At 56.2% G+C, this 26,792-nt stretch overlaps 1 protein-coding gene across 3 annotated transcripts; it reads left to right on the forward strand.

Annotated features, from left to right (window-relative positions):
• Nucleotides 1–26,276, forward strand: PCDH1 (protocadherin 1). Of its 3 annotated transcripts, XM_082724534.1 has the most exons (6): nucleotides 13–228; nucleotides 8,619–9,481; nucleotides 12,576–14,771; nucleotides 19,831–20,050; nucleotides 20,998–21,036; nucleotides 22,223–26,276. In XM_082724534.1, the coding sequence occupies exons 1-5, from the start codon at nucleotides 189–191 to the stop codon at nucleotides 21,021–21,023; spliced, it is 3,345 nt and encodes a 1,114-aa protein (XP_082580660.1). In that variant the 5' UTR covers nucleotides 13–188; the 3' UTR covers nucleotides 21,024–21,036; nucleotides 22,223–26,276. The 3 variants fall into 3 exon arrangements, with proteins under 3 accessions (XP_082580658.1, XP_082580660.1, XP_082580659.1); XM_082724532.1 differs by lacking the exon at nucleotides 20,998–21,036 and having other exon boundaries at nucleotides 1–228; XM_082724533.1 differs by lacking the exons at nucleotides 13–228; nucleotides 20,998–21,036 and adding an exon at nucleotides 2,352–2,507.
• The last annotated feature ends 516 nt before the right edge of the window (nucleotides 26,277–26,792 follow it).

Consider the following 26,792-nt stretch of genomic DNA (forward strand, 5'->3'; position numbering starts at 1 on the left):
TGGCTCCGCCGCCACCGCCGCCGCCGCCGCCGCCGCCGCCGCCTCACACACTCGGGGAGCGGGAGCGCGGCGCGGACGCGAAGCCGCCGGGGCTGCTGTGCCCCGAGCCAGCCGGAGCCGGAGCCTGAACCGCAGCGCCAGCCCGAGCCGTGCCGAGCCGCAGCCCGGGCCGGGGCCGGTGGCGGCTCATGGTCAGCAGGGCCGGCGGCCGGCGCTGCCCCGAGGCGGGTAAGGATCCGGTGGCTGTGGAGGCAGCGGCGGCGGCTCCCGCTCGGGAGCGGCCATAGCCGGCGGGAGCTGAGGGAGGGGCGCTCAGCGGAGCGAGGCCACGAGGGCCCGGGCGGTGCTCAGCGCGCTGGGCTGAGGTGGGGGCGGCTGGGAGCTCGGACCGGGGGTGGAGGTCGGGGCACCCTGGCCTCCAAAGTCCGCGGCGAGAAACCGAGCGAGGAGAGGGGGTGCTGAACCGGACCTCTGCCGTGGCGTCCCGCACCCCTGCGCGTTGGAAGCCACGGGGAATAAGGGGACTCTAGGAGCGCGCCGAATGGAGGTGGTTGGGGGAAGCTCGCAACCCCCAGTTTGAGGGGGGGACGAAGCCGGCAAGGACCCTCGTACACAACGCACACACACACTTGTTGGGCGACCAGATCGGATCACTCAGGCGCTTCCAGCTCCCCGCGGGCACCCAGAGGGCCAGACCACGGACATACGTACACGCATACATACATCCGTACATATGTGCATACAGACATACCTCCCGCACACCAGCGCCCACTGGGGCACCGTCACTAGCTCAGAATCCGCTTCAGCGTCTGCACACTCAGCAGCACGGACACACAACCCGTGGCCCTAACAGAGCAACAGAACACAACCGAGTGTGACATTTGGCGACAAAGACACACAAACACAATTCCGTGCCCTCATGTATGAGAGTCGCGGCCACAGTTCGCAAATGAACACTCAAAACCTAACCTCGCACGTACATATTCCTTTAAGGAACACACCCTAACATGAATTATGTTACCCACTCCTTGGCCAGAACACAGATGCACAACACAGGTCTCACTTGCCCCCTCCCCGCCACTGCACCCACATAAACACAACCCCAGTGTCTCAGCACACGCCTTGACAGCACACACCCTAACACAGAAGTAGAACCTACAGCGGCGCCTCACGGGCGAGAACACAGAATCCACTGCTTCACACATCTTAACACTGGGTGTCACACACCTTACACCAACAGTGTCACATTACACCTTGCAGCCTATACACACAAACACACACGCTTGCTCTCTCTCCCTCGGAGGCCAGATTGCGTTCTGGGAAGATGAGGGGCAATCGGGCGAGCCCCTAGCGTCCCTTCATCTTAATCACGACACTGTTATTGTGACTATCAGCGCCGCGGGAACCCTGGGGGCTGGCCGGACCGGCTTCCCCGCCTGCGTCTCCCCCACCCCCACTCCGGGGCCGGGCGGGCCGGGTATTCCCGGAACTGGCTGGACTGGCAGGCCGCGCCATCCCGGCTCCGCTGGGCTTCAAGGCCGTGGGTCCCTTTGCAGGGAGTGGAGCCTGAGGCGGTGTTTGCGACCCTCTTCGGGCCATTTAGCTGCGTTCTGCGAGCCACCTGGGGCCCCAGCACACCTGGGTCCCGCACACCTGTATCCCTCACACACCTGGACGCCCCTTCCGCCGGGTGCAGGCTGTAGGCCAGAGTCGCGTGCACTGGCAAAGCCCTAGGGCCCGAAGGAAGATCTCGGCTCGCGCTGGAGCAGAATTGGCAGGCTAGGTGGACTCAGCTACCCTTGGGAGCCCAGACTTCTGGCCTCAGTTTACCCAGCAGTGATTGGCGACTGTTTCTTCTAGCCGGAAATACTCGGTGTAGCGTTGAGGTCTTTGAGGATTGAGTGCGGGGCAAAGACCCCTTTCCGCTAGCCGTGAGAGGGTCCGTTTCTTGAGAATGTCCCCACCCGGCCTGGCTCGCCACGCTTTGTGATTCCGGTGCCGGCTCCCTCCCCGCCCCCTCCCGGCGCCCGCCGCTTGGCTCCCGCCGACGCTCGCTTGCTGGGGACCCTAGGCAGTGGGCGGAGATGGGGTGGAGGAGGGATTCCCCGTGGCGGCCCTTGGGGGCCGGAGGCCCAGGGGGCCTACTGGCCGAGGCTCGTTTCTCACCGCTCCCCCACCTCGCCTTGAGCTCTGGGAGGCCTGTGTCGCTGGAGTGGGGGTGGGGGTGGGGGTGGGGGTGGGGCCGCCTGAGTCCGAGGATGGTGGAGGAACAGTGCCCCCCACACACACACACTACTGCGTCCTCTGGGAGGAGACGCCCACGCTCTGGGTGTGTGCGGGGAGCACCCGCTGACCACAGCGGTGTAGACAGGGGCCTGCCCCAGCGACCACGGAGTCCAGGACACCGTGCTGAAAGACAGAGGGAGCCTACCATTACCTGCTCTGAGCCAACCTTCCTTAGCTGCCAGAAAAGAGAGTGCCCAGAAGATGCTTGTGACAGCCTAGAGGTAGGGGTTATTTTCTTGATGTGGAGGTCTAGGAGGGTTGAAATCTGTAATTACAACTAGACCAGGGCATGGAATGGAATCAGCGAGGAGGGGTGAGAAGGGCCTCTGAAGATAGGCAGGGGTAGTGCAGTAGGGGAGCTGATCAGATCTGGTTTCAGTTCTGGCAGCCTTTAGTTTCCCCTCTCCCCCAAGCTGATTCCCAGAGGGACTTCAGCTGGAAGAGGGTGTCTTGCTGGTCTGGCCTCTTCCTGGCAGAGGGACTGCTAGTGTGGCTACTTGGTCAGGGGATCTGGGCTAGAGAGAGACGGTGAGCTAACTGCTGGGAGAAGTGGGCTGGAAGCACCAGGAGAGGGCCTGGTGGTGAGGGTAGGACATGGGGGAGGCCCTTGTGAGATGGTATGGCTCCCCCTACCCTGAACAAGGATGGCTGGTGCTGCAGGGTGAGATTCTTTCAACAATGTCTTGAGCACCTGCTGGTTCTATCTGCCAGGGTACATAGTTGGGGGTGAGGATGCCGCACAGTGGTAAGACACACACCACCCTTGTCTTCCAAGGTCTTCCCAACTAGCAGGGGATGGGTTCATTTACTTACTGAACCAGCAAACACCTACTGTGTGCCTGGTGCTGGGAATAAAATTCCCTGTTCATGGGGTGCCTGGGTGGCTCAATGGGTTAAAGCTTCTGCCTTCAGCTTGGGTCATGATCCCGGGGTCCTGGGATCGAGCCAGACATCAAGCTCTTTGCTTGGCAGGGAGTCTGCTTCCCCCTCTCTCTCTGCCTGCCTCTGTGCCTACTTGTGATCTCTGTCTGTCAAATAAATAAATTAAATCTTTTTTTTTTAATTTAAAAAATATTTATAAAGAAAAAGCCCTGTTCAGTTATTTTATATATGTACTGGTCCTTTACAATATAATAGATCTGAATGCCACGGATCTCATCTCCCAAATAACTAACAAGAGGCAGAATTGATTATTTCCATTTCACGATCTGGAAGCAGATTCAGAAAGGTGAAGCCACCTGGCCAAGGTCACATGGCTAGGAAGTGGTGGAGCAAGGGTTTGAACCCCAGCATTCTGACTTGAGCATGCAGGTGCCTAGAAGCCCTGCAGATGCTAATAGAGGGCTGTGCAAGAGCAGGGAGAGGAGCTGAGGGCCATGTACATGTTCACTGTGGGAAGCCTCCGAACAGCTCCACTCCGCACAGCCCCACTCTGCACAGCCCCACTAAGGCTTACCCTACTCTCCCAGAGGTTGGCTTTGTCCTTTGGTTTTTGTGGCCACGGTGGCAGTGGCTGTTGTGTAACAGTGCGGGGCGCAGGGGTAAGGGTGGGGGGGGGTCACAGCTGACTTGGTCACTGGGATGCGGATGGCTGCCTCTGGGTATTTTAGCATTCAGCAGAAAGTGGACCCTAGTCCCTGAGGTGGGCTGGAAAAGAAGGTTCCGGGTGAACACTCACTGCTATCCTCTCCCCGTCTCCAACATGTTGACACAGATGGCGGTTTCCTTGGCCCTCCCTGGACTCTGTCCCCTCACACCTCACTGCTCTCCTCAGGCCTGAGAAGAATGAGTCACTGTGCGAGCTGCAGCTCTGCTTCTCAGGGCCCTGGGTGCCTATGTCACTGGGCAGAGGTGGGGACACACTTGTCAGGAAGGCAGCCAGGGCCTGGGCAAGGGCAGATAAAGCTAATGGCTTCAGAATGTGCCTGAAGACTAATGACTCTCCATACGCAACCATCACTGGGCAAAGTTCAGGGATGGTGGGGGCAGGGGTAAGGGAGGGCTGCCTCACTGCTGCTCCTGGCTCCTCTGACTGTGTCCCTTCATCCTCAGGGCCTCTGGGTGGGGGAGGGGACAGCTTCAGGCTGGGGTTGTACAGCCCTTGAACCCTAAGCCCTCTCTCTTTCCTTGCCAGGCAAGTTTGGCAGCCCAGGGATGGGGTGGGGGGGCTACTCAGCCAACATCTTCTAGCCTTTGAGAATTCTGTGGTTTTTCTTTCCCCCCATCCAGACTTTCCCCCAGACTCTGGATGAGAAGAGGCATTCTTATTTCTCAAATCTTGACTCTGCTTACTCCTTCTGTGACCTGAGACAGTTCGTGTTTCTTTCTGAGACTCAATTTTATCATCTGTACAATGGAGAGCAGTGTAATACTAATAAAGTACCCACTTTGGAGGGTGGGGAGGATTAGAAAGGATAGTGTATATAAATGGAGTAAAATCTCAGGGAGTGTTAGCTGGGATGATGATGACAATGGTGACGGTGATGATGATGGCAAAGGTGACAGTAGAATTTGCACTTCTTTCTCAACTCCAGGGACATAGCACATCTCAGAGTTAGTCTTTTCCTGATAGTGTGTCCTGTTGCCTCCACTCTACTGCCTAGGGGTTTCTCCAGGTCCCTCCCCCAGAATCAGAATTGGTGGGGACAGATAATGCTCATTTTAAAGGAACGTTCTAGGTGTTTCATGGGCCTTAAACCTTCTTCAACTCTTGCCCTCACTCTGGGCAGCCACCCCTCCAAACCCATGTTCCCCCAAATTCCTACCTTCTGGAAACACCCTCTTCCCCATACATTCCTGGCCTTGGATATTTCTCTGTGGTCCTCTTTCTGACTCCAAGTTGTACACCATAATCCTTTCGTGATTCCACTGCTGGCTGGAGGTAAGGGATGTCCTGAGGGTGACATGGTGAATGAGTGAGACAGGAAAAGAGTGTGTATGGGGTGGGGAGGCTTCTAGTGTGTGTGCTGCCTGGGAGGCCTGTGGGGTTGGAGCCCTGGGTTGTGACCCTGAGAGGTGGAAGAATGGGCTTAATCTGTAGCTCTTGGAGCTGCTACAAATCAGTCACCCTGACTCTGTCAGACCAAGACCTCTGAATTTACAGCCAAAATTTGTGAGCATTCATTTTTCTTGGAAAAATCTGCCCCATCATTTCATAAAATTCATAAAGGGGGCTTGATCTAAAAGGATTAAGAATCTGGATTCTGGAGAGAGTGAGAGAGGCAAGCAGTCACTGCCTTATTTCTCCTCTGTGTCAGGTTTAGGGTAATTCCCATAGAGCCCCCACCCTGCCAAGACTTAGGTGTGGAATTGGTGTGTGGAGTGATGAACTCTGTGTCTGCCATGGAGGGAAGGCAGACTAAGGTGCCCAGAAGGGAATCAGGTTCCCTGGAGACCCTCTTCCCAGGGTGTGTTTAGGTTGGAGCTTTAGAAGTAAGAGGAGCCTTGTGCTAGATCTGTGTAGGTAGATGATGGATAGTGGCTGGAGGGTGGATCCACTTGGAGCATTCGATAAATTCTTCCTTCCTTTAAAGAGATTAAGATTGCAACTAGGAACAAGCACAATACTAATCTGATAACAGCCTCTTCTGCGTAGGGCACTTTACTGGCAAGGAGAGACCAGGGAGGAGGTGTGGTTTGGGAGTGCTATGTGAAGAAGTGAAGTGTTCGACTTTGTAAGGAATCTGCATTCACTGAGCATTTGCTGAGAGTCAACTATGGTCCTAAAGAGAGAAGGATTAAATTTGACGCCAGTAGGTTCTTGATGGAATAAGGGAATTGGGCAAGGAAATAAGCAGTGACCACCCAGAAAGTGCCAGGATAGGCTAAACCTGAGAGCTACCGTGGTCTTTTAGGAACTTTTACTGAGTGCTTACTGTATGCCACGTCCAGAGCAGGGTCCTGAGGCTGTAGGAACAAAGCAGAGGTTCTCATCTTTGCCCAATCTTGTAGGAGAGACAACTGACAAATTATTTCCCATCTAGGGGCGCCTGGGTGGCTCAGTGTGTTAAAGCCTCTGTCTTTGGCTCAGGTCATGATCCCAGGGTCCTGGGATGGAGCCCCGCATCCAGCTTTCTGCTCCGCAGGGAGCCTGCGTCCCCCTCTCTCTCTGCCTGCCTCTCTGCCTACTTGTGATCTCTGTCAAATAAATAAATAAGATCTTAAAAAAAAAAGTTAAAAAAAAAAACAGTAGAAATTATTTCCCATCTAGCAGCTACATAACTTCAATTATAAGTGCTGTGAGGGAGCATCTGTTGAGTACTTAGAGTATGCGCTAGGTGTTTAGCCCACGTGATCTCAAACTCCCTAGGAAATAGGTGGTGTTGTTCCCATTTTACAGATAACGAAACTGGCCCTAAATCATTGTTCTCCTGCTCAGCATCCAGGAAATGGATAGTCTGATGTCTTCTCCACCCTGATTCCTTCCATGTGCCAAATGATTACAACCAAACAAAAATGACAAATAGTCATTGAATTCAAATGGTTGTGAGGTCCATGATAGCAGATTGAGTCTATCTTGTATGCTGCTGTGTCCCAGTGCCCAGGAGATTGCCTCACACATTGTAAGTGCACAGTAAACATTTGTTGAATGCATGGTGCCCAGCTCTGTGAACGTGCGTGGGTTGGGGCAGGGGAATGAGTAGAGAATCTGGCCCTACCTTCAGGAAGTCTGGCATTTGTCTGGAGAGCCAGAGAACACAGGAATAGGTGCACAGTACTGGGGTTGAACAACACTGGCAGGTGGGCGGGGTCCAGGCAGCTCAGTGATTCATTGCCTTAGGACTGGGGCAGACAATAGTGGCTGTGAGTTGGAGAAAGGAGAGGTCACCGCAGGCTGGAGAGGCCTGGGAAGGCTTCCTGGGGGATTAGGGGCTGCCTTCAGTGGGGTAGGTGTGGTCTCTGACAAGGATAGGTAGGATTTCCTGGTGGGAGGGGGCGTGTCAGGTATTTCAGGTGCAAGTGGGGAGGTGGGGAAAGGAGAGTGAGCCTGAGCCCTCTGCTGAAAAAGCAGGGCCTGACTTTGGATTTAAATAGAGGGGCTGGCCATGGTTTTGTTGGAGAGAAGGAAGGGATCAAGACTGGGACAGCAGCAGGGCTGGCTGGGGTCTGCAGGTGCATTGCCTCAAAGCTGGGGTGGGGGAGATGAAGGGGGAGTGGGTTATTGGGGTGATGAGGGCGCAGCTTGTGGCTGGCTATGGCATAGAGGGCTCCAGTTGGAAGGATGTGGGGGTGGGCACAGAGAAGCCGGTCAGAGATGGGACTGGACACGTCAAGGGGGGAGGGGCAAGGTATGAGACAGGGGCCAGATGTTTACTGAGAGCCTGGGAGCCTGCTTGGAGGGGAGTGGTCAGGAACAGGCTGGTGGTGGCATTGGCAGCACCATCCCAGTTAGACCTGCTGGGTTCACAGTTGCTAAGGACAGGCTAGGGCAGCTCCCAATGCCAATTCCAGGGCGAGTCAGCCCTGACCACAGTCCTGACCCCAATCTTGACCTCTACACTCTTCTTCCACACATCCGTCAGTGTCTCCCTCCCCCTACCCCCCCCACCACCACTGGTGGAAAGAGGGCAGGAAGGGAGGAGGAGGAGCCCTGGGAACCCAGCTGGGGGTAGAGCTGGGGGCAGTGTGCTTGGGGGGTGCGGGGAGGTGGGTGGCTGACTCCTACACTTCAGCTCTGTTTCCAAGCCTTGATGGGTGCCTAGTTTAAGCTGACCCTTCATGGGGGTGGGGGCATTGGGGAATCTGGTGATTACTTTCAGAAAAGAAGGATTTGACGTGTCATATCTCATACACATATACTGACCAGCATCTCAGAAGGAAAAGAAATGAGACGCCTTCCCACTCCCTCCAGCCATCCTGAGTGGCCCTCAGCGTGGGGTCCAGAGAACATAAAGAGTGCCTGTATCTCTTTCCTGTCATGTATGTGGGGGTGCTTAAGGGCTTACCCTTCCACTTGCTGTCTCTCCGTATCTCAGTATCAGGGTAATTACCATGGGTGACTAAGGCAGGATGCTGGTGAGAAGGAGGTGTTGGGCAAAGCACAGGATAGAGAGCAGGGAGGAGGGAGTGTCAGCAGGGTCAGGGCGTTCCATGGGCGGGAGCTCCTCTAGACCTGTTTTGGGCCCTTACCGGCTCCTCCAGCTGGGGCAGACGCTACTGCTACACCCAGCTGTGAGTGAAACTCAGGGTTCTGGGTTCTGGAATTGGGGCTGAGCTCTCTTCGTGGGATAGTGTATAGATGGCAGAAGGGGAATCAGGGCCTGGCTTGGGCAACCCTCAGGGCCAGCTTCCTCTTCCCAGCTGACCTCCTATTTTGCCTCTTCTCCTTGCAGCCCTCCTGATTCTAGATCCTGCCAGGATGGGGCCCCCGAGGCCCAACCCAGGCCCCGGGGGGCAACGGTTGCTGCTGCCCCCCTTGCCGCTGGCACTGCTGCTTCTGCTGGCGGCATCCCCAGGCCATGCCACTCGGGTGGTGTACAAGGTGCCGGAGGAACAGCCACCCAACACCCTTATTGGGAGCCTTGCTGCGGACTATGGTTTTCCAGACGTGGGCCACCTGTACAAACTAGAGGTAGGCGCCCCATACCTGCGGGTGGATGGCAAGACGGGAGACATCTTCACCACGGAGACGTCTATTGACCGCGAGGGGCTCCGTGAATGCCAGAACCAGCTCCCTGGTGAGCCTTGCATCCTGGAGTTTGAGGTGTCTATTACAGACCTCGTGCAGAACGGCAGTCCCCGGCTGTTAGAGGGCCAGATAGAGGTACAGGACATCAATGACAACACACCCAACTTCGCCTCGCCAGTCATCACGCTCCCCATCCCTGAGAACACCAACATTGGCTCACTCTTCCCCATCCCAGTGGCTTCTGACCGCGACGCCGGCCCCAACGGTGTGGCATCCTACGAGCTGCAGGCCGGGCCTGAGGCCCAGGAGCTGTTTGGGCTTCAGGTGGCAGAAGACCAGGAGGGGAAGCAGCCACAGCTCATCGTGATGGGCAACCTAGACCGGGAGCGCTGGGATTCCTATGACCTCACCATCAAGGTGCAGGATGGCGGCAGCCCCCCACGCGCCAGCAGTGCCCTGCTGCGTGTCACTGTGCTTGATACCAACGACAACGCCCCCAAGTTCGAGCGGCCCTCCTACGAGGCTGAACTGTCTGAGAACAGCCCCATAGGCCACTCAGTCATCCAGGTGAGAGGTCCCTCCATCTAACTGTCAGGATTCCCACCTCAGGAAATGGGAGCCTGGCCACGGCTGGTGAGAGTTCCCTTCACTCGGGGGTAAACTGAGAGGGTACTGTGATCTGGTGAGACCTTCCTATGCCAGCAGATGATACTATTTCCCTCTATCAAGCTACTTAGTGAGGGACGCCTGGGTGGCTCAGTTGGTTAAGTAGCTGCTTTGGGCTTAAGTCATGATCCCAGGGTCCTGGGATCGAGCCCCCTGTTGGGCTCCTTGCTCAGTGTGGAATCTGCTTCTCCCTCTCCCTCTGCCCACAATCCCCACTCAGGTTCATGCTCTCTTGCTCTCTCTCCAATAAATAAATAAAATCTTAAAAAAAAAAAAAAAAAGGCTACTTAGTGAGAGTGACAGTGTAGGAATAGTAGTCCCCTCATCCCCCAATCAGACTCAAACTGGAGAAACTTCAGAGAAGGGAAACCCCCTCTCAAGTCAAATGATATCCTCCTCTCCAGCCAGGCCAGCCAGGTTAGAACAAGAACACTCACTCCAGAGATGAGAATATCTTCCCCACCAGCAGCCCCTAAGCCAGACCAGACTTTTCCTGAAGCTAGAGAACAGAGCCTTTCTTGGCTTCTCCCTGACAGTCAGATGAGATTATTTGAGCCAAGTGAGTCCTCAGAGTTCTAGAAAACTGCATTCAGAGGCCTCTCTGTACACCAGCTTCCTTCCCTAGACAAGGGTGCTCATGAGTATGGGGTGCTTGGCACAGTGGGGGGTCCGTTGCCTCTGCTGAAGTTCTCAGCACCCCTCTCCATGGGAACTGCCCCAGGGGCTGGGCAGCTTGGTGGGGCCAGGGCCTGGGAGGGAGCAAAGAAAGCGTCCCTGCAGACAGGTGGGCGTATCTCCCGCTGTCATCTCAACCCTGGCCTCCTGCCAGCCCCAGCTCCTTTCTCCTTCCCCCTGGGCTGAAGCTGTCTGTCTTTGAAGTGAGGGAGCTGAGGAGGGCTCAGCCTGTCCTGTACACCGTTATGGTCCTGGGAAACCCTTCATTCTGTGTCCTCAAACTGAAGTGGGGCGTGGGGAGGAGTTTTAGGCTTTTTTTTAGAGGCTGGTGGACTTGAACATGTAGAAGAGAGTCTGAGGAAGAAAAGGGAGACAGACAGTCGGAGATGGTGAATAATAACAGCCTGGGTGCCAGGCACTGTTCAGAACACATTATGTATATTATGTCATGGAATCCTCACAGTACAAGGTAAGCATTATCCCCATTTCACCGATGGGAAACTGAGCCCACAGAGATTTGGAAATTTGATGCCTGGTCTCCCAGCTGTTGTGTTCACATCCCCCTCTGGCTATGTCCAACAGCCCGGCTTCAAACTCTGAATCGTATGCGTGTAACAGCTACACCCCCTTCCAGTGGGCCGAAGCAGAAGAGTGGGCAGAAATGGGGTTTGAGAAGGGGCAGAAAAGAGAGGATGGGAGAGAGGCAGAAAGAGCTGAGCAAGGCTGGGAGGGAAACAGGGACAGAAGTGAAGAGTCACAGAGACAAAGGGAGGTAAGAGGGTAAGAGAGGTGTGTAAGAAGTGTGTAAGTGTGTAAGAAGCCAGGTGAGCAGTCTAGAGACAGGGAGAAGTGGGAATCCCAAGGGAAAGGTAGGTGACAGAGAGGTGGACTGGGGACGGGGGGGTAAGGAGAAGAAACAGTTTGGCTCTCACAGAGGTGAAAAAGGCCCAGAATAGCTAGGATGCCCTGCCCAGGTGTCTCCACTGTTGAACAAGTTCTGGTTCCCAACAGAAAGGAGAGGAGACTAGCAGTGGTATGAGGCCCCACTAGACACGGTGCCTAGCACTGTGTTAGCACTGATTTTCAGAGATGGACAGGTGGATGGGTGGATGAAAGGAGGGATAAATGCTATTTAGGGAGCACTTGCCACATACCAGGCAGTGTCAGGCATTTTTACAAGTATTATTTAATTCTCACCACAGCCCTATGAAATAGGTTCTATTATTAACCCATTTTATACATTTATAGACTGAGGCTTGGGGTGATGGAGTAATTGGCCCAAGCTTACGTAGTTAGGAAGTGGTAGAGCTGGGATTTGAACCCAGAACTCTTCTGCTGTGTTTCTCAAAGATTCTGCCAGGTTATACCTGTCCTGTCCTCCCTATTTCCCCCCCACACACCCACTTCTCCCTTACCAGTGGTACCTCATGGCCATTCCCACCAGGTTCCCACTGCCCCATCACCACCCATGTTTGTATAGACTTGGGCCGAGTGTGCGTGGGCGTTGGCGTGGGAGGGCGTGCCCACTGCAAAGGGACAGACAGTTCATTGTTTGATGCTGGAAGCCCAGCCCGCTGCCAGCAGGCTCTGTAGCCCGCACCAGCCCCTCCCTCCCGGCCGCAGGCTCAGCCGCCCAGATTCCTCAAGTTGGTGCCTAGCCAGCACCAGCCAGGGGAGAAGATGCTGAAACCGGTTTCCCTGGTTTGAGGGAGCCATGGCCTTGCCAGCTCCTTCTGACCCATATCCCTATGTGACTGCTTTTGAACGAAGCCCCCTCCCCTAGGGCCTCCAGGTGGGCATGTGGGTCTCCACTTGTGTGCAAACACACACATGCACAAACACATACTTTCTCACACATTCACACATACCCCCCGTCTCAGAATACATGTACGCGCACATGTGGGTACTGTGCTCACATCAGGCAGACGTTCCACACCTTTCCAGCTCTTTGGAAAGGTTGAAGGCCCATTTAATTGGGTGGAAGGGCTACCCCAGTTGCTAGCTGGCTTCGCATCCCCAGATTGGGGCACACCAGTACAGGAACAGTAAGCAGAGCTGTCCCATCTCTGCTAGTTCTTGTAACACAGCAGAAGATTTGCAGGCTACATCTGTGCTTTTTAGGGAACGAGATCAGTACTGTCTGCCCTGTGTCGGGGTTGGGAAAAGGGCAGTTGGTCTATGTGTTGCTTTTGGAAAGGATGCCGCATTAGACAAATCGTATCTGCCATGCTCACTGCAAAGGCAGCACACATGTCCCTTAGTGTGCTATCCCAAGACTAACCCATCTCGGCTTCCCTTGTTTTCCTCTGCTGCCCTGTAGGTGAAGGCCAATGACTCGGACCAAGGCGCCAATGCAGAGATCGACTACACATTCCACCAGGCACCTGAGGTGGTGAGGCGTCTTCTGCGACTGGACAGGAACACTGGACTTATCACTGTGCAGGGCCCCGTGGATCGCGAGGACCTGAGTACCCTGCGCTTCTCTGTGCTCGCCAAGGACCGAGGCACCAACCCCAAGAGTGCCCGTGCCCAAGTGGTGGTGACTGTGAAGGACATGAACGACAACGCCCCCACCATTGAGATCCGGGGCATAGGGTTGGTGACCCATCAAGATGGGATGGCTAATATCTCGGAGGATGTGGCAGAGGAGACAGCCGTGGCCCTGGTGCAGGTATCTGACCGAGATGAGGGAGAGAACGCAGCTGTCACCTGTGTGGTGGCAAATGACGTGCCCTTCCAGCTGCGCCAGGCCAGTGAGACGGGAAGTGACAGCAAAAAGAAGTACTTCTTACAGACCACCACTCCACTCGATTATGAGAAGGTCAAAGACTACACCATAGAGATTGTGGCCGTGGACTCTGGCAACCCCCCGCTCTCTAGCACCAACTCCCTCAAGGTGCAGGTGGTAGACGTCAATGACAATGCCCCTGTGTTCACCCAGAGTGTCACTGAGGTTGCCTTCCCAGAAAACAACAAGCCGGGTGAAGTGGTCGCCGAAGTCACTGCCAGTGATGCCGACTCAGGCTCTAACGCGGAGCTGGTTTACTCTCTGGAGCCAGAGCCAGCTGCCAAGGGCCTCTTCACTATCTCTCCTGACACTGGAGAGATCCGGGTGAAGACATCCCTTGATCGGGAACAGCGGGATAGTTATGAGTTAAAGGTGGTTGCCGCTGACCGGGGCAGTCCCAGCCTGCAGGGCACAGCCACCGTCCTTGTCAATGTGCTGGACTGCAATGACAATGACCCCAAGTTTATGCTGAGTGGCTACAACTTCTCAGTGATGGAGAACATGCCGGCACTGAGTCCAGTGGGCATGGTGACCGTCATTGATGGGGACAAAGGGGAGAACGCCCGGGTACAGCTCACGGTGGAGCAGGACAATGGTGATTTCGTTATCCAAAATGGCACAGGCACCATCCTCTCCAGCCTGAGCTTTGATCGGGAGCATCAGAGCACCTATACCTTCCAGCTGAAGGCAGTGGACGGGGGTGTCCCACCTCGCTCAGCATATGTGGGTGTCACCATCAACGTGCTGGATGAGAATGACAACGCACCCTTCATCACCGCCCCTTCCAACACCTCCCACCAGCTGTTGACCCCACAGACGCGTCTTGGTGAGACAGTCAGCCAGGTGACAGCTGAGGACATTGACTCCGGGGTCAATGCGGAATTGACCTACAGCATCGCTGGTGGCAATCCTTACGGACTCTTCCAGATTGGATCCCATTCAGGGGCCATCACCCTTGAGAAGGAGATTGAGCGGCGCCATCATGGGCTCCACCGCCTGGTGGTGAAAGTCAGTGACCGAGGCAAGCCCCCGCGCTATGGCACGGCCTTGGTCCACCTTTACGTCAATGAGACCCTGGCCAACCGCACCCTTCTGGAGACCCTGCTGGGCCACAGCCTGGACACGCCACTGGACATCGATATTGCTGGGGATCCAGAATATGAGCGCTCCAAGCAACGTGGCAACATCCTCTTTGGAGTGGTGGCCGGTGTGGTGGCCGTGGCCTTGCTCATTGCCCTGGCAGTGCTTGTGCGCTATTGCCGGCAGCGGGAGGCCAAGAGTGGCTACCAGGCTGGCAAGAAGGAAACCAAGGATCTGTATGCCCCCAAGCCCAGCAGCAAAGCCTCCAAGGGAAACAAAGGCAAGGGCAAGAAGAGCAAGTCCCCAAAGCCTGTGAAGCCAGTGGAGGACGAGGATGAGGCTGGGCTGCAGAAATCCCTCAAGTTCAACCTGATGAGTGATGCCCCTGGAGACAGCCCCCGCATCCACCTGCCCCTCAACTACCCGCCAGGCAGCCCTGACCTGGGCCGCCACTACCGCTCGAACTCCCCACTGCCTTCCATCCAGCTGCAGCCCCAGTCACCCTCAGCCTCCAAGAAGCACCAAGTGGTGCAGGACCTGCCACCTGCAAACACATTTGTGGGCACTGGTGACACCACATCCACGGGCTCAGAGCAGTACTCCGACTACAGCTACCGCACCAACCCCCCCAAATACCCCAGCAAGCAGGTAGGCCAGCCCTTGCGGCTCAGCACACCCCGGCCCCTACCCCACCCCTACCACGGGGCCATCTGGACCGAGGTATGGGAGTGATGGGGCAGGTGGATCAGACCTGTGCGCTCCTCAGCCCATAGGGGCCAACGCAAGCCAGTGGTGGGAGGTGGGACCAAAGATCTGGGGATGCCGGGGCCTTGGTGATGACCCTGCTGCCTTGCCCAGGCAGAGGGATAGACTGAGTGAAAATTGAGGGAGGGTGTGTGCTCTGTGGCATTCTCCTCCTTGCCCCCTCCCCACTGGGAGAGGCCTGTGACTGTCAATTCCCAAGACACTGGACGCAGCTGCTGGGTCTTACCAGTGGGGGCTGATGGGCAGATGAGCAGAAGGGGTGGAGGCAGAAGGGGGAAGGGAAGGGAAGATGAAGTCTACTCCAAAGCTGGGTCTCTAGCTGAGACCACCTATTGGTGCTTCTCTAGAAGGGAAACAGGGAAACCTGGGGTCCTATTGGGTAACTGGGTAGGGACTCTGTCAGGGAGGGGGGTCCTCCCTATTTGTGCCTTCTGTGTGTGCTGTGTTAGCCTCTTCCCCACCCAAGCTCCTGGGACTGGGCCCTGGCTCCCCTTCCCCAGTCCCAAACACTTATCCCTGACAATAAAGTTCTCTATTTTTGGAGTTTTGGTTTCTTATTTTCCTGGAACTGAGAGAAGGAGTGAGAGAGACTGGAAATGGCCCTTTGTCCTTAGGTCCCTACCCAATTTCCCTATCCCTTCTCTTTGCCCCTTCCTGCTTCCCAGACTTGCCCTCTACCCCAGCCCTATCTTCATTTACCATCATCCCATCTGACAACATGTCCTCTTATTCTGTGTTTGGGAGGCCATCTTCCTAGGAACAACATCCTTCCCCAAGAAAGGGCAGGTACACTCAAGTGAGAGGCACCCAGGTCCCACTTTTTGTCCACTGGCTGGGATTTCACCCTTCCAATCTGTTCACATTGAGGAGCCCCTGATGGAGCTTGGGCCAGAACACCTGGTAAGGGTGAATTGCAGCCGCCCACCTCAGGTGAAGACAGAGAAGCCCTTGATTACACCAGCCACCTTCCCTCAGGGCAAGATCTTTCCAAGTCCCTTTCCCAGCTTTTTCATCCCAGCATTGCTCAATGCCCAGCAATTACTGGGTCCTGCCCTGCATGTCCCCGCTATGATCACTAGCCTGGGTTACTGGGAGGGAGGAGGGGGGGGGAATCCTCAAGTTCTTTGGATTGGCCTGCTCTGGATCCCGACTCGTAGGGTGCTCCCTTCTGACTTTAAGCTGAGGGACCCTAGTCCTGCCCATCCTCCCTTCCCTTCCTTCAGCTCCTTGTTCTAGCTACCCTGGGCTGCTGGCTCTCACTCTCTCTCTCTCCGTCTCTCACTTCTTGCTCTCCTAGATCTGCCTTGTCTCTGGCTGTGCCTGCAGGGCACTGGGGCTAAAGCCTGGGTGAGAGGCCTCAGGTCCTGGGGGAGTCTCTGAGGCCAGAGGCAACATGTCTCCATGGCGACTGAAGAGGCTTGAGACACTCCCAGGAGGTCCAAGGCGCCAGCTCTCGGATTCCATCCACAAACTCCCCAATGCCCTGGGGGTACCCCCAAAGTAAACAGTCCTGGGGGCTTTGGAGGAGTGGGACAGGGGCAAGTGAAAACTAGTTGCATCCCATTTCTCCTGGACAAATAAGCATCTCTAGGGGGACCGCCAGCAGCTCCTGACCAATGATTCTTTTCTGTTCCCATCCTTGCTGCCACCAAGTTGCTCTTCTATTCCTTTAGCCTCTTCATTGCTTTGTCTTTCCCAGGGATTATCCCTTACTCAGCTGCAACCCAACACATCCACCGAGCCACAATGAACACCTCCCTTCGACATTAAGACACAACCAAACCACAACACCATTGTCATCATCAGAACTCCCACTGTGTGATCAGCATGGTACTAGACCCTGAGGGGACATGGTCATATTCAGAGAGATAACACACTTGAAAAGATGAGGCAATTGAGCCTCTTAAACGTGGAGTGGGAAATGTCTTAGTGAAGTTTCCCAGCTTGTTCCACTGTTCCTTCTGCTACTAGCTGCTACTATTTTTTCGTCCTTACACAAGGTGCAGTGTACCATACTCAGCACTTTTTGTGAATTAGCTCATTCAAAGCTCATAACTCTTGGTGACATAAGTCATTACAATGCTCATTTTCCAGGAGGGAAAACTGGTTAGTGCTGGACTCAGAATTCAAACACAAAGCGTCAGGAAATCTGATTTCCAGAGTCTGCTGTTACCCATAATGCTTTACCAGAGGAGTCCCCTAATTAAGTCCGTTTGGGGAGTAAGAGATGTGCTATCACATTAGCCTATTAAAGGCTCTGCAACGCCTGCAACAAAGGTGGGGGACCCGTTAAACTTTGTGTAACTCAGGGTTTTCCAAATTTATTTGACGGTGGTGCCCCTCCCTTTGAGGAACACAGTGTGGGAAAACCCACACAGGACATGGGAGTGGGTTCCTGGAAGGAAAATGTCAGACTTGAGCCAGCTCTTCAGTGACAAGCAGGAGTTGGGCAGGAGATTCAGCCGAGTGAGCCGGCTCCTGAGGCAGGAGTGAGCATGGCCAAGTTGGGGACAGGGAGAGGGCAGAAAGGGGAGGGTCAGGGCGGGAGTGGAGGGTATAGGAGAGAGCTGAGAGATGAGATGGGAAGAACTGGAGGTTATAGAGTGCACAGATGCCTGGCCAAAAGTTCCTTAACAGGAAACAGGAGCCCCTGAAAGCTCACGAGTTTTGGGTGAACTGAGTTTTAGAAAGTTCACCAGAGCATGTAGTGGCTATAAATGGGGTAGAGGTGAATGTATAGAATTGAAACTCCAAGGTCCAGACAAGGACGGTGGCCGTGGGGACAATGGATGATGGGTGGAATTGGCTAAACTTGGGGAGAAACGACCTCTAGGACTCAAAGGATGATTGGATATTGGGGAAATGGGTATGACAGCTCCCAGGATTCCCAGGTGTGCATCATTCTTCTGTGTCTGGGTGATGGCATAGTGACGAAATTGTTGCCCATGCACAAGGTGATTGAAGATAAAGAAGAATTGAGTTTCAGACTTGTTGAATCTGAAGGGTCAGTAGAGACAGCCAATAGGAAATATACCCAGCAAATGTCTAGAACTTCAGGACCAGCATCAGAGAGATTTTGGATCTAGGCTTTTTAAGATATGATAGTGATAGAATTATAGGGAATGTTTAGAGTTGAGGATGCCCAACCTTCCGTTTTACAGAAAAAAAAAAAATCATAGGAAAAAAGGCCCAAGTGACAAGTTTTGGATGACCAGGTGTAAGTTTTGGGGGAACAGAAGGCCGCTGGCTACCATCTTGGGGAAAACTGGGAAGAGAAGCACTGGACGACCAGTCTGCCTGCAGACCCCTCCTGGAGACTCCTTTACCACATCCCAGCCCCAGGTCAATTGTGGGGACCTCATCTGTCATCACCCTGACTCCTTGGTGTTTTGGATCACAACATGGATCCCGAGAAGGGTTGTCTATTCCTGAAGATGAGGTGGGAGCCAAGTTAGGAAGGCAGTTCTGAGCCGCCTTCCCAGCAGCTTACCTCAGATGCCTTGAATGGAATGAAGATTGTGATGGATCAGGAGGTACCGGGAGAATGGGTCTGCAAACCCGGGGTCCCCTTTTCCGGCCTTCTTGATAAGCTCCTACTGAGGGTTTTAGAGTAAAGACAAAGCACCAGTGAAGTCCTAGAGAATTAGAGGGAGACTGGAGACTTAGCAGCAGCAGGGCCTGGGCCTGAGCTGCTCCCATCCCCCTGCTTCTGGGGGCCCTGGGTTTCCGCCCTCCACAACTCATGTCTGGATGGCAGCAAAATCAGTGGCAGTCCCAGGTGGGTGTTTCCATGGCTGGTTGGTTGTACCAAGTGCCAAGCTGAGGCTGCCAGGTTCTTGGGAGAATCCTTAACCCGAGGCAGGCACCCAGGGCTGCTGGCTAGGAGCAGCCTGTCCCAGTTCCACTACCCCCACCCCAATCCCCCATACAAGCTTCTAAGTCCTGGTTCCACTGAGCCACGGCCCCTCCCAGAAGCTCCTTCCAATTTCCTAGAAGGAGTCTCTCTTTGAGGCCAGCCTTCCTAATTGCTGATGGATGCCAGCCCCTCCCCCTATGCCCAGGTCCTCCTGGGCCCTGCCCTCTACAGTTAATACTCTGTTTCCTGATCTGGAGGATGGGGGAGTTTCCATTGTTCTGCTTCCCCACCCCCAAGGGGCCCCGGTTTGTTATCAAGCTCCCTTTCCTTCTTCCCCTCCCACCTTTTCTACTCCCAGGCCTCTCTAGAGGGGAATGAAGTGGGGACAAAGGGGCTCAAGTGGGAGGGGACGCAGCAGGGAGTCCTGAGGCTGCTTACAGCATCTCAAAGCAGGGGTGGGAACCAAGGATCAGAAAGACACTGGGATCTCTTTTGGATGGAGGCAATGGAAAGTTAAAGAGCAATGAGACAGGTGAGGAGCTAAAGTTCAGGGGTGCTGTTTGGAAATTAGGGAACTGCACTGGTATTGGTGAGCTCTTTCGGAATGAGGACTCCATACTGCTTTAAGGAAGCTGTTCTGGAAATCCGGAAGCTTGCTCCTGATTGAGGCTATGCTGGAATTAGGGGAGTTGGCTGGTATTGTGCTCTTCTGGCGTGGGCTGTTCTGGAATTAAAGGCTGTGCCGATACTGGGAAGCTGTGCTGTGACGAGTGGTTGTACTGGATTAGGCTTATTGTGGTGGCCTGGGGGCTACAATAACACTGGGGCCTGTGCTGTGGTGGGACTTGCAGTGTGGGGACTTGGCTCTCCTGGGAACTGCCCCAGAATTAAGGGGCTCCTCCATTGCGGTCTGCGCTTTCTTGGGGGCTCTGCTGTGCTGGGGGGCTGGGCCTCTTCTGGATTGCTGCTGAGGCCTGGGGGGCCGGGAGCTCTGGGGAGGGCCTGGCTGGGGCTGGGGCTCGCTCTGGTGGTGGGCCCCCCCAGGGCCAGCTGGCCTGCCAGCAGTGACCCTCCTTCTCCCCACAGTTACCTCACCGACGCGTCACCTTCTCCGCCACCAGTCAGGCCCAAGAACTGCAGGACCCGTCCCAGCACAGTTACTATGACAGTGGCCTGGAGGAATCTGAGACGCCATCCAGCAAGTCATCCTCGGGACCCCGACTCGGTCCCCTGGCTCTGCCCGAGGACCACTATGAGCGTACCACCCCCGATGGCAGCATAGGAGAGATGGAGCACCCCGAGAACGGTGAGGAGCTTCAGCATGGACAGGGCGCCCCGGGAATGGGTGGGTAGGAGTGGAGAACAGGGATGAGACTTGGACAATAGCCTCCATTTATTGAGCTCTTGTGTGTTTAGCGGCACTCACTGAGCCAAGTGCTTTCAACTATATATTCATTTAATCCTCACAACTGCTCTCTGATCTGAGAACTAGACTGTTCTCTTCACAAGTGCAGGGAACATGAGGCTCAGAGAGGTTGAGTCACTTACCCAAAGTAAGACAGAGGAAGTAACAGAGCCGGCAGGGATGCAAAGGCTACTCCGACTCCGAAGATCTTGCCCTGGGCACCGCAGTATGCGGCCTTCCTGAGAACAGGGATTCAGACAGCACTGAGGGAAACTGGAGGGAACCTTGAGGTCATGACAGTCCCTTAATGGGGTCAGACGGCCTTGAGAAAAGGAAGAGGCCCTTGGATGCTCCTTGGAGCTCAGAAGAGGGTATGATGATCCCCTGAGGGGAGGAACCAGAGAGGATCTGGCTGAGGGAAGGAAGTGGGGAAGGCTGGAGAGGGGAGAGGCCTGCCTGGGAGGGGTTTGAAAGGTGGTGGCAGAAGGAAGGTCTGGGCCAGAGCAGAGGTCAGTGTGGGAATGTATAGTGGGTACACTTTCAAAATGTGTGTGTGTGATGCATATGCGTGTGTGTGTGTGAAGGGATCCATGGTAGCCTCTGGAGGGGGAGAACAAAGAAGCTTCCCCTTGGGACTGAAAGACTCTCCAGCTTGGAGCTGTCATTGGGTCTTGCCCTCTCCCTCAGTCCAAACTTCCCCCCAAAAGATGAAAAGTTCTACTCCCCACCCCTCAGGCACAGGGCCCTTGTCTAACATTCCAGGCCCTAGGTCTCAGAGTGCCCTCCACCCCACCCTGCCCCTCCATGCTCTATCTCATGCCCGTCTCGTCCTTTTTGTGCCCGCGCAGAGCCGGCTGGCCGGAGCAGGCCCTGAGGCAGAGTGCCAGGTATGTGGGAGCTGCTCTGGGGTCTGGGGTCTGTGGGACTTGGCCCAGCACCCAGCCCCGCCTGCCCAGTGACCTTGTTCTGCTCTATGCCATGTTGGGTCCCCCCAACCATGAGCTGAAGAGCCTTGGTGCTTTGAGGGTTAATGACAGAGCTGTCCCCTCCTCACCTTGCACTGGCAGGAGGCCAAGCCAGGGTGGGTGATACCGGGGGAGTCCCGGCCCCAGGCAGTTCTGCTCAGTCATGTCCCTGAGGGAGGGTCACCGCCTGGTACTGTCCCTGAGCAAGGGCGGGACAGGGACAACTATGACAGGAAGTGCTCCTGGCCCAGCCGTTCCCATGGAGACCCCTGCTGCCCAGCAACCACACTGGCTACTGATGTCAGGCGGCCAACTCCTGTTCCCGTGGGTGTTCTGGGCAGGGAGCCGGGGCTAGGCCAGGGGCGGTGGTTGGCATAGGGGGCTGGAGTGCGGTGGGGAGGGGTTGCATGAGTGTGCTTGTGAGGATGCGAGTGTGTGCTTCTATGTGAACTCCCCACTATCTTCTCCCTGGCTTTAAAGGAGGGCTTCACTGTGCTGGGGTAGGGTGGGGTTCTAGGATAGATGGGAGCACGGTGAGGCTTGGAAGGGGTTCAGAAGGAAGGTATTTGCCCACCTTCATCTGAGGCTGGAGAAGCCCAGTATAGATTTGTGTGTCGTGTCTACTGAGGTTAGGCGTGTGTGTGTGTGTGTGTGTGTGTGTGTGAGAGAGAGAGAGAGAGACAGACAGACAGACAGACAGACTGACAGAGATATTGGACCCTTAAATGAGGATGGGGGTTTCCTCACCCCTAAAGATAGATTTGCTTCTTTAAGCCTGTCTGGAGATAGATGAGGGAGGGTGTAGATGGGTTGTGTGTTTGTGCACCTGTCGGAGGGCAGATTTGGTGGGTGTGTTGATAGGAGAGCTGGAGGGTGGCTGAGGATGGAAGAACACATCTATTTCAGGGTAGACTGTATGAGAGAGAAGAGCCTGCGGTGGGCGGCAGGAGTGTGTCTATTTGCGGGTGTGTATGCCTGCCAACTCAGTGGGCAAAAGGGGCGTGCACCCCTGTCCCGAGGCAGGGCGGAGGTGCCCATGGGAAGCCCTGGAAGGGAGCTCTGCAATGTTACTCTGCCTGAAGACTGTCCTCCCCTTTCTCTTGCACAGACCTGCGCCCTTTGCCTGATGTTGCCATGACAGGCACATGTACCCAGGAGTGCAGCGAGTTTGGCCACTCTGACACGTGCTGGATGCCGGGCCAGTCATCTCCCAGCCGCCGGACCAAGAGCAGCGCCCTCAAACTCTCCACCTTCGTGCCTTACCAGGACCGAGGAGGGCAGGAGCCTGTGGGTGCCGGCAGCCCCAGCCCCCCGGAAGACCGGAACACCAAAACGGCCCCCGTGCGCCTCCTGCCCTCCTACAGTGCCTTCTCCCACAGTAGCCATGATTCCTGCAAGGACTCGGCCACCTTGGAGGAAATTCCCCTGACCCAGACCTCGGACTTCCCACCTGCAGCCACACCGGCATCTGCCCAGACAGCCAAGCGTGAGATCTACCTGTGAGCCCCCTTCTGGCCGGTGGCCATACCCCACCCCAGCCACCGGCCAGGCCCCAGTTGGGCCCATTCCAGGGTCCTGCTCCTGACCCCCTTCAGCGTGGACTTCCCAGCCAGGACCCCAGGTGGGGTGAGTACTGGCCTCATGACCACGCAGGCCCTTCCCCCAAGCAGGGTCCAGGTCCTCTCTCCTCACTTCATCCCCCAGCCCCTGGGAGCCCTTCTTCCCCTTTATGGGGCTCCCCCCAGCTGGTGCCCAAGAGGGCTCCTCTATAATGACTAGGCTCCCTTCCCTCGACTTCCAGGGAGCACCCCCTTACTTTAGGCAGATGGTGGAGTCAAGGGTGGGCAACACACTTTTAACTCATTGTTTCCCACATGGGCGACCAGGGTGGAGACAGAATGTCCCCATTACAGCCCTGCTGCAGGGCTGAACTGGGGAGCCCCTCTCCTTGGGAACTCCCAGAGGAAACTCAACCACCAGGGGCTCCCTGAAGGGCTTTTGTTACCAAAGGTGGGGTGGGGATGGGGTGGGAGTGGGCCGGAGGCCTTGTCTTCCTATACTGCTCCTTGGGCTCGCCCACCTGCCTGCCAAGTGCCCCTGCCTGATCCCATCTGGGCACCCCCCTTCCCTGCTGGTCATGCAGTGTCTGTATATAAGGACCTTGGAATGATGTCCCCATTTCTGCCTGATTTGCAACTTTTCTTGTTGATGTTGTGTTGTCTTGGGGGACCCCTCTGGGTGGGGGGAGGCTGCCCTGTGCCCCCTCCTCCCTGCCGCAGTGCCCCCCACCCCAGGCCTCTACTGTTCCATGTTGTAAATACCCCTGGGGCCGTAGTGGGATGGGGGTGCAGGCCAGGGAAACAGTGGGTGGGTGGGGGTGGGGATGGGGGTAACATTCGCCTATCAGCAGAGCTGGGCTTTTATTTAATTTTTTTTAAAAATACAAATCTCTATTTTTTTGGAACTGTTGCGCTGTGCCCTGGGGGGGGGAATCCCCGCTCAGGCTGGCCCCCCCACATCCAGATGAGCATTACAGAGGGGCCCTGAGGCTGTGGGGGGCAGCTGGACAGGGGTGGGATGACTGTGCCTCTGGCCTGGTTGGGTGAGTTGGGAGCAGGAAGGTTTGCTCAAGGGGTGGCTGGTTGCTGCCTCTAATAGGGGGAACCTGCACCCTGCCCCCTCCCTGCTCCCCAACCCCCAGCCCCTGCCATGACTGACCCGTCAGCCTGTAAAACCACCATTGCCTTGATCTCAGGGGGTGGGAAGGGCTGCCTCAGGGCACCCTGGACTCCAGGCCCCCTTCTTCCAGTTGGGCTTCCCTTTGCCAGGGTCAGGGGTCCCCTGGGGGAGGGGGTGGGGAGATTGGGGGGGCAGAGAAGCCCAGTCAGCCATGATGAGGTGGGATTCCTTCCTGCACCTCAGGGGGCCAGGGTGTGATGGGCATCCTATAGAGCCCTCATCTCCTACTGTGGCCATCTCAAAGCCTCAGTCCCTCTTCCTTTCAGAAACCCCCCACTGCCTTGGCCCATACCTCTCCAGCTCCCCAGGGGCCCAGGCTGGGAGGCTGGAGACTCAGGGTATGGCCCTTGCTTGACTTAGTCTAAGCTTGGGGGGTGGCCCAAGGGTGGGAGGGTTGGGTACAGGCTGCTGGGTTGTCTGGTGCCTTTGGGAGCTGTGCTGCTGGGGTCTTGACTCCTGTAACCCCAGACACCCTACTCCACCTCGGGAAAGCCAGGGGCCTGAAGAATCACCCTATTCTCTGCTCCTTGCCCCTAACTTGGCCTGGGGTAACAGTGCTGGGAAGGAGAGCATTGTTAGGCTGGTAGCCTCAGCATACACAGCCCTTCTATTGAGGGCAGAGGGTAGAGTGGGCTGGGGTGGCAGCAACCAGGTCTGGGGGATGGCCAAAGGCTCCTTTCCCTGGGGGAAGCCCAGAAGTGGGCTGCAGGCTTGATAAAGAGCCTCCTTCCCCCTGCACAAACAGGGCAGGTGCAATAGCGGTAGAGTTGGTAACATGGTGTGCCCAGCTGGTGGGGCAGTGGCCTCAAGGGCTGTCCTGTGTCCTGGAGGTCAGGGTTCTGGCAAGAAGATTGTATGAGACCCATTTGCTTGGTGGAGTGGGCAGTCCAGACAGGAAGCATTCCTGGAGTCAGTGGACTCCCCTGGAAGCCCCTGGTGGCCTGGGCACCCTGCCCTGGTCTTGGGGACCCCTGAGCACCGAGTGGAAGGGCGGAGGAGCATTTTGCACAATGGAGAAGCCAGAAGGAAGGGGGTAGCCCAGGTGGCTGGGAGGGCTGAGAAGCACAGAGGAGGAGCCCTTCCTACAGGCAAAGGCAGAGTTCCAGCCCCCTGGTTGGGGTCAGGGCGCTGAGTCTGTCACCCCCTGGGTACTCGAGAGGTGAAACCAAAGGTGGGCAGGGGATGGGTGAAAGCACCAGGGACCACCCCTATTGGTCCTAGGTCTGTGAAGCCCTTCCCCGATGCCTTGTGTCGCGTACAGTTTTATGTACAAACAGGCGACATTTGGCCAGAGGAGACCCCCCTCAAACCCAGCCTGACCCAGTCAGTGTCTTCCTAGAGGGGACCTAATTGGTCCCCAACTCCCTACTTCAGAGCATGTCTCTTGGTAGGGGGAGGGTATATGGGGACATATTTCTCTCCTGGGGTCCCTGAAGCCTGTCTCACATCCCTGGGGGAGGGTCTCTGGGGCATCTCTCACCTCCGGGGGCTCCCTCGGCCCTATCTCTCCCTTTGGGAGTCTCTGGAGGGACATGTATTCCCTCTGGGGACCATGGGAGCATGTCTCCCCCTACCCAGGCTCTCTGGGGAGCCTGTTTTCCTCCCAGGGTTCCTGGGAGTACTTAAGGCATGTCAGTCTTGGGCCATCTCTCTTCCCAGGGAAGGGGGCTATCTCTGAAGCATGTCTGGGAAGGGATGTTTCTGGCCCTCCCTGCATCTCTCCTCTAGGGACGTCTCTGACCTGCAGCACTTTGGGGATGAGACGGGACAGCTCTGAGTTGTCTTTTCTCCTGGAGGCTCTGGGATACCTCTCTCCCGAGGATCCGGCCGCTGGAGCCATTTCCTCCCTGGATGTGGGCTATCTCCTGGTGTTGGGAAGGCTTATGTTGGCCAAGAGAAAGTCTCTTAGGGGGCGTCTCCACGCGGGACTTCTCTGGGAGGGGGGGACTGTGTCTCGCCCATGGGGTTCCCGGGCGGGGGTGTCTGCCCTTGGGGAGAGGGAGACTGTGTCTCCTCGGGTTATCTGAGTGGGGAGGGGGGCCGTGTCTCTCTCGTGTGTTGGGGGGTGGGGTTCGGGGAGGGGGGTTTTGGGCTGTCGGGTGCCCACACTGGGGTCGTGTTTCTCTTGGTTCGTGCCACTTCCCACCGCCTCGCTCCTCCCGGGAAGGGCCCCCGCCCCGCCCCCCACTCCCCCCACCCCGCCCCATCCCTGGCGCTGCGAGCACAATCCCGTTGATTTGTAATGATTTCTGTCTCTTTCTGTCTTTCTCTTTCTCTGACCTCCCCCCTCCCCCGCCGCGAGCATGCGCAGGCACCGCCCCTACCCCCTCCGGTTCGGTTCGTTTCCGGTTTGTTTGCTGAGCTGTCAATGGAAGACCCGTGTAATTATTCCCGAGCTTTACAATAAAAGTGTGAAAACCGGACCCCACCTCACTTCTTCCGGGCCCTCAGGCCTGCGTCCCGGGGAGCTGGGGACTCATTCTGGGATAGAGGCCTTGGAGGGAGCCAGGGGACGCAGCCGAAGAAGAGGGACGGAGACCCATTGGGATTAATCGGTGCCACTCTGGAATGGGAAGCAAAAGGAAGCTGACCGAGGACAGATATCTACTCCATGCCTGTCAAAGTGCCTCCCTCCCCCAACCTATGCGCTGTACGCGACCGGCAGGGCCCCACCCTGAGCGGAGATGCGGGCTAGGGATGGGGTGGGGTAGGGGCGCGATGAGGAGCGCTGGGGAAGGGTACGCTGTGCTGCTTTCTTTTTCCAAGGGGCTGGTATCCTTTCCTATTCCCCCTTCATTTGGCAACAAGTATGGACTGCGGAACTCAAAAGAGAACGGCGGGAGACAGCTGTTGGTGGCTATCTCCCACGGTCAGGAACCAGGGTTGGAGGTCGATTCAGGGGACCTGGAAAGGTCTCATCTCGTCTCCGAGTGCTCTCC

The sequence above is a fragment of the Mustela nivalis genome (genome assembly GCF_964662115.1).
Source record: "Mustela nivalis genome assembly, chromosome: 3".
Taxonomy (NCBI): domain Eukaryota; kingdom Metazoa; phylum Chordata; class Mammalia; order Carnivora; family Mustelidae; genus Mustela; species Mustela nivalis.

Bases quoted from the DNA above. Each gene is read 5' to 3' on its own strand.
- PCDH1 (XM_082724532.1), top strand. From the start codon at position 189: ATGGTCAGCAGGGCCGGCGGCCGGCGCTGCCCCGAGGCGG. The intron at 229-8,618 runs GTAAGGATCCGG...TTCTCCTTGCAG, and splicing joins CCGGCGCTGCCCCGAGGCGG to CCCTCCTGATTCTAGATCCT. The intron at 14,772-19,830 runs GTAGGCCAGCCC...TTCTCCCCACAG, and splicing joins CCAAATACCCCAGCAAGCAG to TTACCTCACCGACGCGTCAC.